The sequence below is a fragment of the Helicoverpa zea genome, chromosome 4, assembly GCF_022581195.2.
Source record: "Helicoverpa zea isolate HzStark_Cry1AcR chromosome 4, ilHelZeax1.1, whole genome shotgun sequence".
In the NCBI taxonomy this organism is placed as follows: Eukaryota; Metazoa; Arthropoda; class Insecta; order Lepidoptera; family Noctuidae; genus Helicoverpa; species Helicoverpa zea.
The window spans coordinates 957,361-974,136 of NC_061455.1; the positions used below are offsets into that span (position 1 = coordinate 957,361).

Below are 16,776 nucleotides of genomic sequence, written 5' to 3' on the forward strand. Positions count from 1 at the left end.
CTACATGTATAATTATATTATTATCAATAACAGAATCAATCCTGATATCTCGGTCTAACAAAAGCCGGGTAATCAAATAAAAACAGATCGAAAACACTTGAAAAACGTGGTCTATGCGCACGAAACGACAACGGACGACTGTTTTAGCGTCACAAAATGGCGGCCCATAACGCCATTTGGGGTTACCATTTTTAATCTAAGTATAAAAATGCGGTTTGGTCATAGTTTTATTTTTATATTTCATAAACGTTATAATTAAGTCTTATAGTCCATTATTTTCCAATTCTTAAAAAGAAAATCAAAACGTATTATTTTATATTATAACTGTATAAGAACAGATTACGATACTTGCCTGTTATTTTTAGCACAGCACTACAAAATATAAACCGCTGACATAACCTTGTAATAGCGCAGTATAGATTTAGAAAAATATTGTTTACCAAGTTATTTGACACTCAGTTTGGCACAAAATTATAACATTCATTGATTATTGATATAATAATGTTGTTTTAATGCTCCTCAATTGTTAAAACGGTAAACAACCAGCAAAAATATTTTTATCGTAACTGCAACGCCATTGCAAAGTTACGTCGTCAGTTCAATCGCGACGTGTCAGGAACGCATTCTCTGAATGGCCGAACTATAAACACTATTTAGAGGAGTATCAGTACATTGGGCTGCGACAAAACCAATTTAAAGTAAGCAGTGCCGATTGCAACTCGTCTCCTTTCGGACTTTAACATTTTTAAAAATCTTGAAATTCTACAAAATACAGAAAATAGCGCATAGACTGTGAGCACGAGGTCTTAAGGTCTCGTAATCACTGATTTTCAAACAACCCCGTCTCTTGGGAAACTCCGTAGACCTCCGAAGATCTATGAGTCTGAGCGTTCAAATACCGTGTTTTCATCCCACTGATATTTTATTAAATAAACTTGCCTGCACCGAGATTTCCTAGCATCTACAGCACTTTCCTGCTTAAATCATAATAATAATTGGCTATCTGCTCATTTCTTATGAAACTTACGTTTGGTCAATACCTTTGAATTCTTGACTCCCTTTCAGCGAAATCATCGTTTAGTGACCCGATACCTATGGAGTTATAGAGAGCTTCAACGCGGCAATAATTAGACTTTTTAGATAGCTTAAACCCTCCTCATCATTTTTCATGTGGTTAATTTTAACATTTATCACAAAAATTGGTATTTTTTAATGTCAAAGTACGATAGGTGACGGGTTGCGATCGGGACTGCTTACTTTAAATTGGTTTTGTCGCAGCCCAATGTACTGATACTCCTCTAAATAGTATTTAATTATGAAAAAGCGATATTTTAAAACACGTGGGTATAATATCTAAACAGAAGAACGCTTTACACTAAAATACCGAAACTCTTAACATTGCCATCAATCATCAGTATAGCCCATTTAGAGCAGGTGAAAATTTTATCAAATACGCATAGTTTTTCAAAAATGTTTTGATCTAAAAAAAAGGTACATTAATTAAGACTGCATTATCAGTTTTCTGAAAATCACTTCAAAAACTTTTCAAAACACCGACGAACTTTCTGCCAGCAATTAGTCCAAAACAAGGTTTAACCAATTTCTTAGCAATTGTACAAAATTCAAATTTAGAATACACTCTCACGCATGCTCAAAAAAAAGTCGTGGTGGCCTAGTGGGCAAAGAACCAACCTCTCGAGTATGAGGGCGCGGGTTCGATTCCAGGTCAGGCAAGTACCAATGCAACTTTTCTAAGTTTGTATGTACTTTCTAAGTATATCTTAGACACCAATGACTGTGTTTCGGATGGCACGTTAAACTGTAGGTCCCGGCTGTCATTGAACATCCTTGGCAGTCGTTACGGGTAGTCAGAAGCCAGTAAGTCTGACACCAGTCTAACCAAGGGGTATCGGGTTGCCCGGGTAACTGGGTTGAGGAGGTCAGATAGGCAGTCGCTTCTTGTAAAGCACTGGTACTCAGCTGAATCCGGTTAGACTGGAAGCCGACCCCAACATAGTTTGGGAAAAGGCTCGGAGGAGGATGATCTCACGCATGCTTGGCTAACCCTTTTGATGCTAGAAACATACTACAATCATTAAAACCCTTTGAAATACACGTAAAGTCCTTAAAACTAAGATTTCGCATAGGTGCCCGCTTTTTTTGCAAAAGAGTGTATTTCCAAAATAATTATAAAAATTATTGAAATAGATACTAACGTGTTAACATACATTATTAAGGTCAAGCAAGTACTGTCCCAAAAGTAGCTGAACAACATAAGAGTCAAAAGTACATTAACACACGGCAACATTAAAAATATACTTTGTTAACCTAATTTTGTATTTACTGCTGTTTAGTGACTTTTGATACAATGATGTTCAGCGACATTTGGATTGATGGTGTACAGCGACTTTAGGAATACTAGTGCACAGATACTTTCGAAATACTCGTGTTTAACGACTTTTGTAAGTTTCTGGTGTACAGTAGGGCATGCAATACCGGTTAACCGGTTTTGTTTTTACCGGTAAATCGCCCATTTTTGCGAGTTTTAAATTACCGGTAAAAATAATATGAAACCGGTAATTTACCGGTTTTTACGTTTTTCTGATAAAATATAGCAATTGTTCATTTAACGTCAAATCTTTGTTATGTAGCCTGAATATAATGTAATGTTGCATACATTACGTATTGTAAGAGTGTTAAAGTTGCTGTTTTTTAGGAAAGTAAACTTGTGTGTCCTTAACTATCTCTAGGTTAGATACAAATCTTCTTTCTCATTTTAATTTATAAAATCTAAACAAATTGTATTCATTCGGTTATTCTGTTTTTCCTCATAGCTGTCAGCTCATACTTGGTACAAATGTAGCTAATGCTTATTTTACCTTCTCTATGACCTTACTGAGCAAGGGCTTTTACTTCACCACCATGCGGCAGCTCTGAGGACACGGTGGAGCACACAGTCCAGGTGTGCACTGCCTGGGAAGGGTACCGCCGTGTTGTCGTCGAGGCAATAGGCAGCGGCGACCTTTCGCGTCCTTCCCTGGTTCAAGCCATGGTCCGGAGCTAGAGGGAATGGGAAGCCGTCGCCTCCTTCTGCGAAGCAGTCATGCTTGAGAAGGAGACGGCGGAGCGACTGCTAGTAGCACCTCTCATCCCAGCCGCTGTAGTGAACCAGGAAGACACCACGGGCGCCAAGGGTCGAGAGACGACTCCCGGCCACTGTAGGCGTCGGTCTGTGGGCGGTGAGTTCGGGTGGCTCATCGTTCCACCGTCTGCATAGACAACAGACCCGTGTCAGCGGCGCGCGTTGTTCCACAGGCTCCTCAGGGAGATGTCAGCAAACCCAGTGGGGCCCAGCAGGGCCAAGGACTGTCGGGGCCACGGGATTGTTCGAAAGAGTTACCGCGACCCTGGTCCATAAAACGCCTACTAAAAAACATGGGTTTTAGTCAGAAAGAGTCTGTCATGTGATGATTTACCATAAAAGGGCTTTCACTTCAATGAAAAATATATTTTTTTACGGTAATTCTTAGCGTTTATCCCGTCTTGTGACGGGGTCGGCTTTCCGTATCTTCCTTCTTCCACTTCGCTCTATCCTCCTGAATAGACATCTTCCTCTTCGAGTTCGCAGATTTTCATGTCATTCATTACGACACTCAACCACCACGGTTTCGGCCTGCCTTTGCGCCTTTGACCGGGTATATTGAGATTGAGTATTGTAACGTTGTACGTTAATGTCAACGTTTTAAAATACTTGCCTTTTGTTTTTAATCAAAATATTAATATAAGGTGGGTAGAAAAATAAATAAATTAATGTAATGTCTACCTACGGTTGCGTTTAGAAACGCGTACAATTATTTGTTTCGTTAATTAAGTATTATTTATTTCTTTTACTAAACTGATTAACGTATTTTCAAATTCATATTTATTATAACAACTTGGGTCTAGAAATAAAAAATTGTAACTTAGTTAAAACTTAAAAAACAAACAGTACGTAGTCATTATCTGTATCGGTGCAACGGCAAGTTGAGCCAAATTCGACTTCACGTCATTGTGATATGGTTTCGATTCTTTTACCTGGACTGCTGTACCAATGCAAATCGGATTCGTTCGCTACTCATTCACGGGCGTGTACCGTGAGGTTGGTTAGCTGCTTTAGCGACTCGGCATTTTTAAAATATCATCACGGAAGACACACGTTCACGCGCTCCTTACAAGCACTCACTTTTGCCAGTCCTTAGTGCGTGACGTTAATCGTGGTCTTAACGGTTTTATTTTATAATTTTGAAAACATATTTTTTCAAACTTCGTTTAACTTATTCTCTATATTGTAGAATCAGTGCATCTCCCCGTATTGGGTAAGTGTTGAACAATTCGTGTAATTGCTACCACCCACCTATTGGGTGACCGTTGGCAAATGACTTGCAGATTTCATCTTTTCTTGCTTTGCACATTGTAGCATCATTTGTAGCCTTTTTTCATCATCATAAGCAGTCAGGGTTATTCTTTTCATTTGCTTATCCCTGCATCTTCTTTTTTTTTATATGTTTTATACATTTTATATAAAATTACATTTCAGCTGTTTTCTGTAAACTCCGATTCTGACTGTGAATTTGCACACATTCGCCTTAAGCGCACTGAGCTTCTGCTTCCTGCTTCCGCGGCAAACACAGTCAGAGGAGGACAATCAGAAATGGACATTTATTTGAATGGATGTAAATTCCAGGGTCCAAAGTTCGGGTTCAAAGTTCGGCTTAAACTCCGGGCCACGGCTGATCCGTTGGCCGAACGTCGACAGGCACCGAGAGGCACCGTGCACCGATTACCCTCTACCATACTGCATCACCATCTGCGGGTCGTCCACCCTGAAGCGCCTCCTCGGCTGAGCGTCATCACCGGACATCTCTCCACGTGAAGCCAGGACAGTGCTAGCGCGCTTTACCTCCATATAACAAAATTAATTTTGCTGACGGGCATTCGAATCGCGACCTTGGAAATAAATTTTTATGTTCACAATGTGGGGTTTAATTTAAAATCTAAACCGTCCACACGCTAAACGTGACAGTATCACATTCACACTGCCGATGTCCTCAGGTGTCACTCCTTTTTACATGTCCGTACCATCGCAGCCGTTTCTCTTGCATTTTGTCGGCGACATCGCGTACGGATGGTACTGACATGTTTTTTTGTTACGGCCCACGTCACAAAAAACGTTTACCACCTTATACTTTGCATATTTATTTAGTTTTTGCTTTAAAACTACCCAATCTTATTGTTAAAATATTACATTAAAAAAAATTACAAAAATTACCGTTTTACCGGTTTACCGGTAAAAATATTTTTATTACCGAATTTTTACCGGTAATTTTTGTTTTACCGGAATTGCACGCCCTAGTGTACAGTCTATTTTGTTTCCTAGTTGCGACTATAACTTATGGCATTTTATTGTGAACAGGTGTTTTGTCATATTGATTCTGTTCATCGACTTTTGGTGCTGACTGTACCTACTTAATAAAGTATTGTATATTTAAAGTATTTCCACTACAATCAATATTTTGTTCTTAATAAATGGCAATTCAAAGTGCCAGCTGTTTAAATAAACGGCTATTAACGTGCAATTCTTCTTCTCCAGCATAAACAACATGCTCCCAGACCGCGACACGATGGTACCAATGTTTAGGTTCCGGCAGGAGACCGCCACCACGCCCGAGTACGCGGCCCTTGCCAGGCAAGCGTTAAGGTTAAGGTACTGGATACCTTACGCCATGTATGCGCTTACTGTGAGTATTATTTTTATTTTGGATCTGTCCGTGGTAAAGTTATGTAATTACAGGACACTTTTATATTACCCCTATTTCCCCCACTTATATACCCCTACTTCTCCACCCAGAGGTTGATTGGTAGAGAACACCTAAGGCGTCTAGTCCTCCAATTTAATGTGTGTGCAAAAATAAATAGATATATCGCAGAAATTTTTAACTGAAATTTTAGTAAATATGTATAAGAAGTGAAAGATACAAAAGTAACAAAATCGCCATTTGATACTCAAAAAATGGTTTGAATAACAAATATCTATTATTTTTTCCCAATTTTGTGCCAAGAGACAAAACATAATCTGATATAATCACAAATATTATTATTCCAGGTAATCGGCGTGCTTCTACTAATATGGGGAATAACGTTACTCGTTAGGAAATTAATCACATCACCAGAAACCGAACCTATACTATCAGACACAGAGGAACATGGAGGTACATAACTTACGTTCATAAAGTAAGTGAAAACAAGTCATTTTGTATACAATTTGTATAAAAAATTTTTTTTACTTTTATACGGACATGAATGTGAGAAAAAGACGATTTTTTATGTATATAATTCCGATTATATTTAGTAAAAATATCGTTGAGTTTTGAATAGTGGTTGTCAAATGTGAATAGAATTGTTTATTGAAGACATTTTTCGTATTTTTTTAGTATGGCAATACTAAACGTTCTTTAAAACCGTTCTTGCCCAGCAATTTTGTGTAAGTACATATATTTATAATGGAAAATGACCGTTTATTGGATGAAATCATTATAAATAACTTTATAAAAAAAAAACATGTCAGTAGAGCATATTTTGTTTATTTTGAAAATGGCTAACAATTTAACATTTGACAAACATTTTTATTCGATGAGTTATTGATATTAATTTTGAAGTTGACTTTAATAAAAACGGGCATAATTTCTAAATATTATATTATTATTCTAATGTTACTATACCAATGTTTCTTGTAAATAAATCCTAATGCCTTTATAATATTTAGTTCAAATACCTTGTTGCTAAGACTAACCAATGACTGTTGACTTTCATAATAATTTTAATACCTTTAGTTTTAGTAAAACGAGCTTCCCAAGTAGTTTACTGCCATAATTAGTTCCATTCTGTATACAGGGTGTATTTTCGCACTTAAACTCTTATATGGCCTAAGAAAAAAACGTTTTAACAGATAAAATTAGCTATACTCTATCCACGGAAGCAAGAGCTAAAAGGTAAACAAAGAATGACACTTTTTCAAGATGGCGGTATAACCCGACCGATGACAAAACGTCACATTTTTGTGTAAAATGTTCGCAGTATCTGTGATTTTGTCATCGGTCGGGTTATACCGCCATCTTGAAAAAGTGTCATTCTTTGTTTACCTTTTAGCTCTTGCTTCCGTGGATAGAGTATAGACATTTTTATTTATTTTGTCTGATACTAAACCAGTAATTCAATATTGATATTTAGGAGTTCTTAGGCGGTTTTTTTTTTTATAATAAATACTGGCATTCCTAGAGCATGCTCAATTTTTGTTTCATAAGTGCCTTAAAGCTATAAGCTAGCTAGTAAATGTAGTTAAAATAAAATAATAATTCTTTGTTTAAATGATTTTTTTGTCTATGGCAATACCGTACCTTCTACATATATGTATTGTTACTGATATTTCATTATTGACTGTTGCAACATTTATTTTAGTATACCGTTGACTTTTTACTTTAATGTATTAATTGAACAGTTTTTTAAGACTATTATATAGAGCAGTCATTACCAATTTTTTATTCATTTATAAGTGTGGATGAAAACTGTTGGAACATAAACAGATGCGAGAGAAACCGTAGGAGACAGCTAGTCATGTATACCTGTTGTTTCAAGAGTTACCATTTAACTAACAAACTATTTTCTTCCTGACAAAGATAATTTTCCATATTTGTACCTACTAAAAGTTTTTTGAACAAATTATTTTGTTACAGTTTCTTTAATAAGTTTTTTTGTATTATTACATAGATACTGTGTACTTATTGATTTTAAAAAGATATTCATGTACATAGATTATAATATATTGATGTAAATATTGACGAGTTGAATCAATTTATAATTGTGTTTGTTGAAATATATTTAATACTATTTTTTATAATAGTTTTTTTATTTTTTTTAAGCCTTTTGCATTCCCATTTTTAACCGACACCAACTTCATCAGGTAAGTGTTCCTACATACAAAAAAAGTACATATTTAAAAGTTTTGTTTCAGCCAACAAATTATCTGCCTTTACAAAATGGTCAAAATGTTGCCTGGTTTATTGGAACTAGCTTCGCGTTTCGAAGGCTCGTTAAATTTTTGAGCCCGGCTCTTTTTGAACATCAAGGGGTTTCGTAATGCCGAGATAATTGGTTTGAGGAGGTTAGATAAGCAGTTGCTCCTTGTAAAACACTGGTAGATACTCAATAGCATCCAGTTAGCAGCCGACCTCAACATTGTTGGGATAAGGAGATGGCAGTAAAAATGATTTTGTATGGTAGGTATAATTTATCTTTCTGCAAATGCAGTTACAACTTTTCAAATTACTAAGCAAACTATCAAAGATTAGTGCAATGGTGCTTAAAGATAACTTCCCTATCTATATAATGCAACATGACGAGACCGTTATCGAACATCCGACAAATTACAGTTTTTTCAATAATCTGATTGATGCAGCGATAACCTTCGAGGAGTGGCTGGTGACTGATTAACGTTTAATCAGATTTATTTTAACAATTCTTGTTTTATTTTAAAATCTTTGTAGGTATTCGGTACCTACCAAAAAAAACATAGGGTGCATCTAGATTCTAGACGGTACAAGTCGCTTGCGCATGTTAAGGCACAGTTTACATAAAAACATGTGCGGATCTAGCGACTCGCGCATGTATCAAATCTAGCCTAGTTTGGGGACCGCCGATCCAAGAAAGCAATGTCTGCTACTACAATATAGTTACACCTAACAAATGTACCTTACTTAATTTGAAGGCAAACAAACTGTATGTAACTGTGGATAAATAATTTTTTTTTTCATTTTTTTTTATTTTTTTTTTTAAATATCCACCAGCTTGCTCTTGTCACTTGCGTACATGCACCGTGTAGACGCACCCTTGCTAAGGTACATTTTGATGCTGAGAACAGTATGTGGTAAACTTTATTGTTATACCAAAGTATAAATTGGAAAACGATAAGTACTTATACCGCAATTGATAGTAGGAAAGCTTAACCGTGTACCTCCCTATTAATTCAAAACAAAAAATAAAACTGATAAAAATTGTTTGTACATTACTTAACAAAGATAATTATTTATTTATTGGTTGGTAACCTTTTTATCGTTGAACCAGACGAAACAAATTTCATGTTTATTATAAAAACATCTGCTATCTATTATTTAAATAATATTGATTGTCTATGGGTACATAACTTCTTAATTTTCAGTGTCAACAAACTCGTGTTTTCATTTCAAAGGACTTATAGCAGAGTACGATGTCATTCTTAGGTTTTTCTATTTTCTTTATCTTAAACAAGCATCTTAGAATCACAGTGCAGAATCATAAATAATTAAACCAAGAATCGGCCAATAGATGGGGAGTGTGGGCACTTTCTTTATTTCGGTTGCGATGCATTCAGCATTTACTAAGACATATAAGTACCTATCTAATGAGTAGCGTAGCTACTTATTATACCCAAACTTACCTATTTATAACTTTTTCGATTTCATTCGATTTTTCTCAAATTCTATGAAGGTACAAGACGTCATATACTTATCGTCAAATAGGTACCCACTGGACAGTTCCTTCCATCCAATACTTACTTACAAATAAATACAAACATTTTGTCCACTTATCTAAACGACCAAATACAGACCATCCATGTCGTTTATCTCGTTCGAATAGGTATTTACACCATGTTATCACTATGTTACGTCATATTGTTACCTACGGGGATCCCAGGGATACCTACTTAGATAGTGAGAGATAACTTGCGAGTTAACCGATATTTTACTCGTGTCATAGAGTAGGTACTTAGGTATTAACAAAAATGTGTAAATAGTAGTATAGTACTAGGTGTAGACGAATAAGTAGGTATGGCTCTTCGGCTTTCGAGATAAAACAGACAGATTACCTAGGTACCTATAATGTTAATGATTATTTCACAGATAAACGCAGATGGCATGAAATGTGTTGGAATATACGCACGATGTACGTATAATACCTCCTTTACAAATATCCAAGATTATATAAAGCATACCTACTTCAATCATTCGTCAAACATTCAATCATTCAATGTTCACTTTAATCGTACGTTCTTACATTCGAAATATAACAGTCGTTCAGGATACATGTGTTTTCTTTGTCTCACCTGCACCCATATCCAACAGGTTATGGGCCCAGGCCGTTTTCTGTAGTTAAAAGTAATACAACAAAATTTTTAAATTCAGTGAAAGAGTGTAAATTAAAATTGCATTAACAATGAACAAAATATCACATCTTATGACGGTGTTATTTCTGCGTTGCTAGGTGATGAGCAACTCAATATGGTTTCTGTGAAGACTACGCCTACTACTAGACTACGACTCGATCATGAATTGTATAATAATAATGAGACCCACATGAGACCCACACTCAAAATAAAAATAATTAGTGCTCTCGCTGTGGCGGCATATTGGGCTGACAAAGTGTAGTCTCACTATAAGACATGTCATCGACACGAAAGAAGAAGAATAAAAATAATTATCAACCCGGAAATTCAATGCATATAATATCAAAAAAAATGTATTGTGATCATTGCGGACGTCGGAATAATTTCAAAAAGGACTGCCGTTACTTAAAGGGACTGCAGCAAAATAATCAATGGGTGAACTTCAAAAGTCTGCCAATAACATTGAATACTGCAACAATGACCAGGACGGTTTCATTTTTATGATTTCATAATGTAAATTGTCTGCTAACTATGTAGAAAATAATACTGTTTATTTTCTTTTAGATTCTGGTGTGACAGATCATGATGACATATATCATATTAAAAAAAAAAAAAAAAATTAAAAGATTGACAATGTAAAAAGGTTTTAACCTCGTACGTCGAATTATCCACACCATTGAAGATCGGTGTTGCTAGGAAAGGAGTTTCAATCCTGGAGTTTGGTAAAGGGTAAATCGAGGTAACAACATAAATTCAAGGATCAATTGATGACGTTTTATATTCACCGGAGGTACGTTATAATATGCCAAAAGACTGGTATGTCGGTAATTTTTTTTTACATTTATGGTAAAAATAATAAATGTTTTATGACAGGTGAGAACATCAATCACTAATATTTTTTTTTTGTATTACTTTTAAACAGTAATAATTCTCTGAGTAATTTAAATTTTGTTGAAGAGAATCACCAAGACTGTGTAAAAGAGTATAAATAATACGGCATAGTACTCACTTAAATAAACAGAAAAATCAAATGTTCAAATATGGAGTTGATGAAAATAATGTTTTTATTTGATAATTCTGATGAATTATGTGAACCTTGCATATTTGGTAAAAACCATGTACTGTAGATGATAAGAACTATTTTGCTACGTTTATGGACAATTTTATACATTACAGTGCAATATCACACTGTTATATATTTGATGTACCTACGCTAAGTCAGAAGTGCTGACATGTTTTCAAGATTTTGTTGCTAAAAGTGAAAATTTATTTAACCATAAACTAATTTATATTGCGATAGTGGGCGAGAATATCTTTCTAATGAATTTAAAGATTATTATTGTGTTTGTAAGGAATAACTTAGGTACTGTTTAACAGTATCGAATAGCCACAACAAAATGGTGTCGAGGAGCGTATGAATCGTACGTTAACCGAAATGGCTCGACCATTGGTTACAAGTGCGAAATTATATAAAATATTCTGGGATGAAGCTATATTAATATACATATTTAACAAATAGACTACCCACAAAAGCGCTCGCCAATAATAAAACACCATACGAAACATGACACAATCAATACCGAAAATACGAAACCGAAAATAAGTTATTCAAGACATTTAAAATAATGATGATGATTCGGTTCAACATGTTCATGATAAAACTAAAGCCTCGAAATTTGACGAAAAGTCATTTAAAGCCATATTAGTTGGTTACGACCAAAATGGTTACAAACTATTTACCTAATACAGAAAATAACCAATTCCCTATTGCGAGGGATGTTGATTTGATGAAAGAAAGTGCTTGCGGCACTAATAACCGTGTAGACAAGCACTGCCACAATCATCTGTCCAAGATGCTCTGTGGCCAATGATGATGATGATTTGATGAGTTGTATTTCTATAATACCTGTTCAAATTCCCGCCTAAATTAACAAGCACGATAACGACGATAAATCGGCAAAGTTAATAGGCAACAAACACAAACATAATCATTCCCCTGATAATAGCTCAGAAGCTGGACCTTCATCTAGCAAACTGAGACGTAATACAAATAATTCTCAAAGTACCCCAATAGATTATAAAAGGATTGATGACCCATTTTTGCTTATCGCTCACAACTGTTCAATCACTACCATGCACCTATTGTGACATTTTTAGTGGGGATGATTCTAGTATACATATGTTGAAAACCACAAAAAGTGAAATAGAGTCTAATCATAGAAATAATACTTGGACTCTCATAGCAAGACCTAAAAATTTTAACATAAAAGCTCAAATTGGGTATGTACAATTAAAAATAACGAGTTGGGTAAACCTACATGGTATAAAGCCCGATTAGTAGCTCGTGGTGTCACTCAACAATGCTTACAAGATTATAACGAAACGTTGACTCCAGTAGCTCAAATATAATCTTTCCAATTTATTTTAACTCTTGCAAATCAGTTTGATTTACATGCCCATCTTATGGATGTAAAAACCGCCGTTTAGAAAGGCATTCTCAAGGAAGATATCTATATGGAAGTGCCTTATGTACGCAATGCGCATGCAATGCTTAGTACATGACCAAATATTTGTGCTGCTATAGGTATTATAAGTCAGTATCAAAGTAAAATTAATGAAGTTATGGAAGTGGTTAAAACATCTTTTGAGATACATAAAAGGAACTCTTAAATTAAAGCTGACCTATGTGAAATGTGATTACAAACAACTGATGGCAGGGTATGCAGATTCTGATCGGTTGAGGCGACGTTATTGACCGAAAAAGTACAACAGATCACATAATTAAAGTGTTTGATAATTGTACAAATTCGTGGAATACACGGAAACAAAATAGTCGCCGGTTCCTCAACAGAAGCTGAATATATGCTTATTTGAAGCTATAAGAGAAGCTATTTAGATAAAATCATTATAACATAGTTCTATTCTGATAAAACAGACAATGATGATATATGAAGTTAATAACAGTTGTATTAGCATCGCTAATAATCCTACAAATCACAAACGATATTGTGACGAATTTAGTTAAGTTTTTATGTGTTGATTTGTGTGATGTGATGTGATGTGTTATTTATGTGTTTTTAGTTTAGTTTAGAATTAATAAGAACCCATCTGCCGCATTAGGCACGTCCTGTAAGGGTAGATGTAAGGTTGTATATGTAAATAAATAAGTAAATGTAATAACAAAATACCAGACAACCAGGCAACAGTCTGGAACTGAATGACATGAGGTTTAAAACTCATATATAAAAAAGCCACACTTTTTAAGAAAGCATATTATAAGTTAGAACATTAAGTTCAAGATAAAAATGCTTAGAAATGTGGTGGTCCTGCTCCATAGGACATAACAATATCTAATTAATAACCAAATTAAAATTTTACCAGCTAGTAAAATTGTATTTTTCCTTTGACTATTTGTCTGGTGACAAAATATGTACATATAAAAGTATTAATTACCTAATGTAAAATATGTGAATGTTTATACTTATTATAAGATAAGTTACAAAGTACATTAAAAGATTCTTATCATGTTTAATAATTATTCTTATAAATGGTATTTGACTCATGCATTTTCGTGAAACATGAAAATTTGAAGCATGAAGCATTTTAATGGTAATTTAATTCTCATATATTTTTGTTTGTGATTCTACATGACCTTCGCATGCTGTTATTGTATGTATCAATACATATAAACTGTAATACCATACTATGTATTAAAAACTTGCCTGTTCTTCTCCATAGGAAGCTACTGTTGGAATGAGCAACTAGAATCAAACTTATTTATGTTTTTGACTTTCATAAGTGCTTGTTATGGTCTAAATGAAGTAAATGTTTTGACTTTGACTTATGATGCAAAGTTTTTAGAATTAAGTTGAACTTAATGTAAATTTTTGAATAATTTCAGTTCAATGATTTTATTTAGAATGCTATTATGTTTATAATCTAAGCTGTTGATCAAAGTTATTGTAATTTGATATGCAGCAGGTACTATTTATGACTGTATAAAGTGTATGTAAATATTGCATGTTGTCCTATACTGCAATGTACAAATTGTATTGTATACTTTATATATCAAACAATGTTTAAGGTTCTTCTAACCTACAGACAGACATGTGTTGCTGGGGAGTTTGTTGCGCCACTTCTTCTTCCCAGTAAAAACACATAGGAAGTGGTGAAAGGTGGGCGTTTTGGGGACTGTCTTTTATAAATTCCTGACGTTCAAAAGGTGCTGTTTTGCAGCCAAGTTTGGGTAAACGATTTTTGACTTATGATTGTATAAAATGCTTGTACATTTGAGGGGGGCTGTTGGAATATACGCACGATGTACGTATAATACCTCCTTTACAAATATCCAAGATTATATAAAGCATACCTACTTCAATCATTCGTCAAACATTCAATCATTCAATGTTCACTTTAATCGTACGTTCTTATTACATTCGAAATATAACAGTCGTTCAGGATACATGTGTTTTCTTTGTCTCACCTGCACCCATATCCAACAAAATGGACGGCAAAAAATATTTTCTTTTTGTAATTTCGAATTAATTTGTAAAATAATAGAACATGAAATTTGAATGGATAAGATTGTAATAGACAGCTGTGTTGCTGGGAAGTTTGTTTATCGCCGTTTCTTCTCCACAGTCATAACACTAGGAAACGGTGAAAGGGGGACGTCCCATATAGGTATATTTCAATAAATATATTTGATTTTGACGATAATAATCTGTAGATTAAGTTCGGTTGCAAAATATTCAGATCAATGACAAGTATTCAAAGGGTGAGGGGTTACATCGTTATAAACGACTTTCTTATTCAATTTTCAGTAGGTCAGATCATTGTGAAATTATTAATAATATAATTATACTAGTTAACTTTGGTAAGTAGTCCCCTAAAGTAAGTTAAGGTTACGGCGGTTAAAGCTTGCACATTTTTACCAAGGGCTTAATGGAAAAGAGCAATTTAACTTTTAACACAATTACACAGTAGCAGTGATCTTTTGTACCGGGGAGCCCCACATACCCTCTCCTGTCATAGTTACAGTCAGTTTTCAGTGACGTAAAAAAATGCTATTCGGTTTGAATTGAATCGAACGCTACACATAATTTTATTTTATTTTATTACATAGGAACAGCAAACATCCAGAATATACAATATACAGCAGAAATAAAAACATGCATAATTAAAATTAACAATATTCAAAAGTATAAAAAACAAAAATACGCTAGGATAACTTATACTAGGTACAAATTAACTTAAGAAGGTACTTAATTATACTTATCTCTCTATATACTTAAATACTAAAACATCTAGACATGTGAAAACTAAGCTCAGCAGGCAATATTTAGCTAGAGGAGAGTTCCTTAAGAATAAGTCCCTTGAACCTATTGAGTGAGCATGCAAAGATGTCTATATGTTCACATAATGATCGCTACTTATCTTCTTCTATTATGTATGAGTATGTTAAGTACATTAAGAAGGGTATAAAACATTATCAGAGCAATAAAACCAGTTTCCATGTGTCCTACAGCGATAGTCTGGTATCACGCTGACCCACGCATGGTTAGCCTGTAACTCAGTATCTGATAAACCCTGATAACAATATAGTAGATATGATGATGATGTCAAAATGTGACATAAACACATTCCAGGGCAGATAGGTCTTATTTATTGGTAGGATGACAATATCGAATGTTTTTGATTTCAGGTAATAATTTTTTTCACATAAATAGGTAGGTACTGTAACGTAGTTAGAAACTTTTTCATTTATAAGGTTTTATTCATCACAAATTAATACTGACTGGGCAATCATTTTAAATGTATTCGATTTGTTCCATAGAATAAGTTTTTTATATTGAAGTGTGTCACTTCACCTCTCGAGCCCAAGCAATAAACGTCGTGATATCGAATCAGTTTTTCATTTTGAGCAAGATAATTATTTCCCGGTACAACAGTACCTACCTAAAAAGATAAGTGTATTACACTGTAAGAACCTCAACAGTAACACTATCTATCTATTATTACTACGCAGGTACCTACCTTATTCAACTTAATTTAAGGAAAATATGAATGAAAAACAGACTGATAAAGATTCCTCGACATAATGCTTATACTTTAAAACTGTTTTCTGCTGCGCTGGCAACCGGAAAATTGTAATGCTTACCACATTTAAAAAAAATAGAATTTATGAATATTTAATGTTGAAGTATTCATAAAGTTCTTAATTTAGAAAACCTTTACTTATGTTTAATTTCCGCAATACACAAACAAGCATCTCCTACTAGATCACCTATTAGATACGCACATACTGTCCACGCACACAATGATACCTACTATATATACCTCTATATACATATCCAGTAGGTACCTATATTTAGTCCGTAGCTCTAACTGCGCTTATCTTACATTTCCTAGCAGAAGTAAACAAATGACCGACGCTAGTCTTGTCATAGTCGACACGTGTCAATACCGTGTCGACTTACGACCGTATTGTGTCGATAGCAGTGCATGAGGTTAAGTTCATGATCCGGTCAAGGATTGGATGG

At 34.6% G+C, this 16,776-nt stretch overlaps 1 protein-coding gene across 2 annotated transcripts in view; it reads left to right on the forward strand.

Moving 5' to 3' along the window:
- The window catches only part of LOC124629537 (protein croquemort-like), a 32,849-nt gene extending 24,916 nt beyond the window's left edge, over nucleotides 1-7,933 (forward strand). Inside the window, exons 10-12 of one of the 2 annotated variants that reach the window (XR_006984304.1) lie at nucleotides 5,630-5,777; nucleotides 6,143-6,997; nucleotides 7,210-7,933. Coding sequence is in view for 1 of the 2 variants with exons in the window: in XM_047162960.1 (XP_047018916.1) it covers nucleotides 5,630-5,777; nucleotides 6,143-6,256 (262 nt within the window). In the remaining variant the exon portion in view is untranslated. Of the gene's footprint in view, nucleotides 1-5,629; nucleotides 5,778-6,142; nucleotides 6,998-7,209 lie in introns of those variants that run through there. The other variant, XM_047162960.1, reaches the window with a different exon arrangement.
- Nucleotides 7,934-16,776: the final 8,843 nt, after the last annotated feature.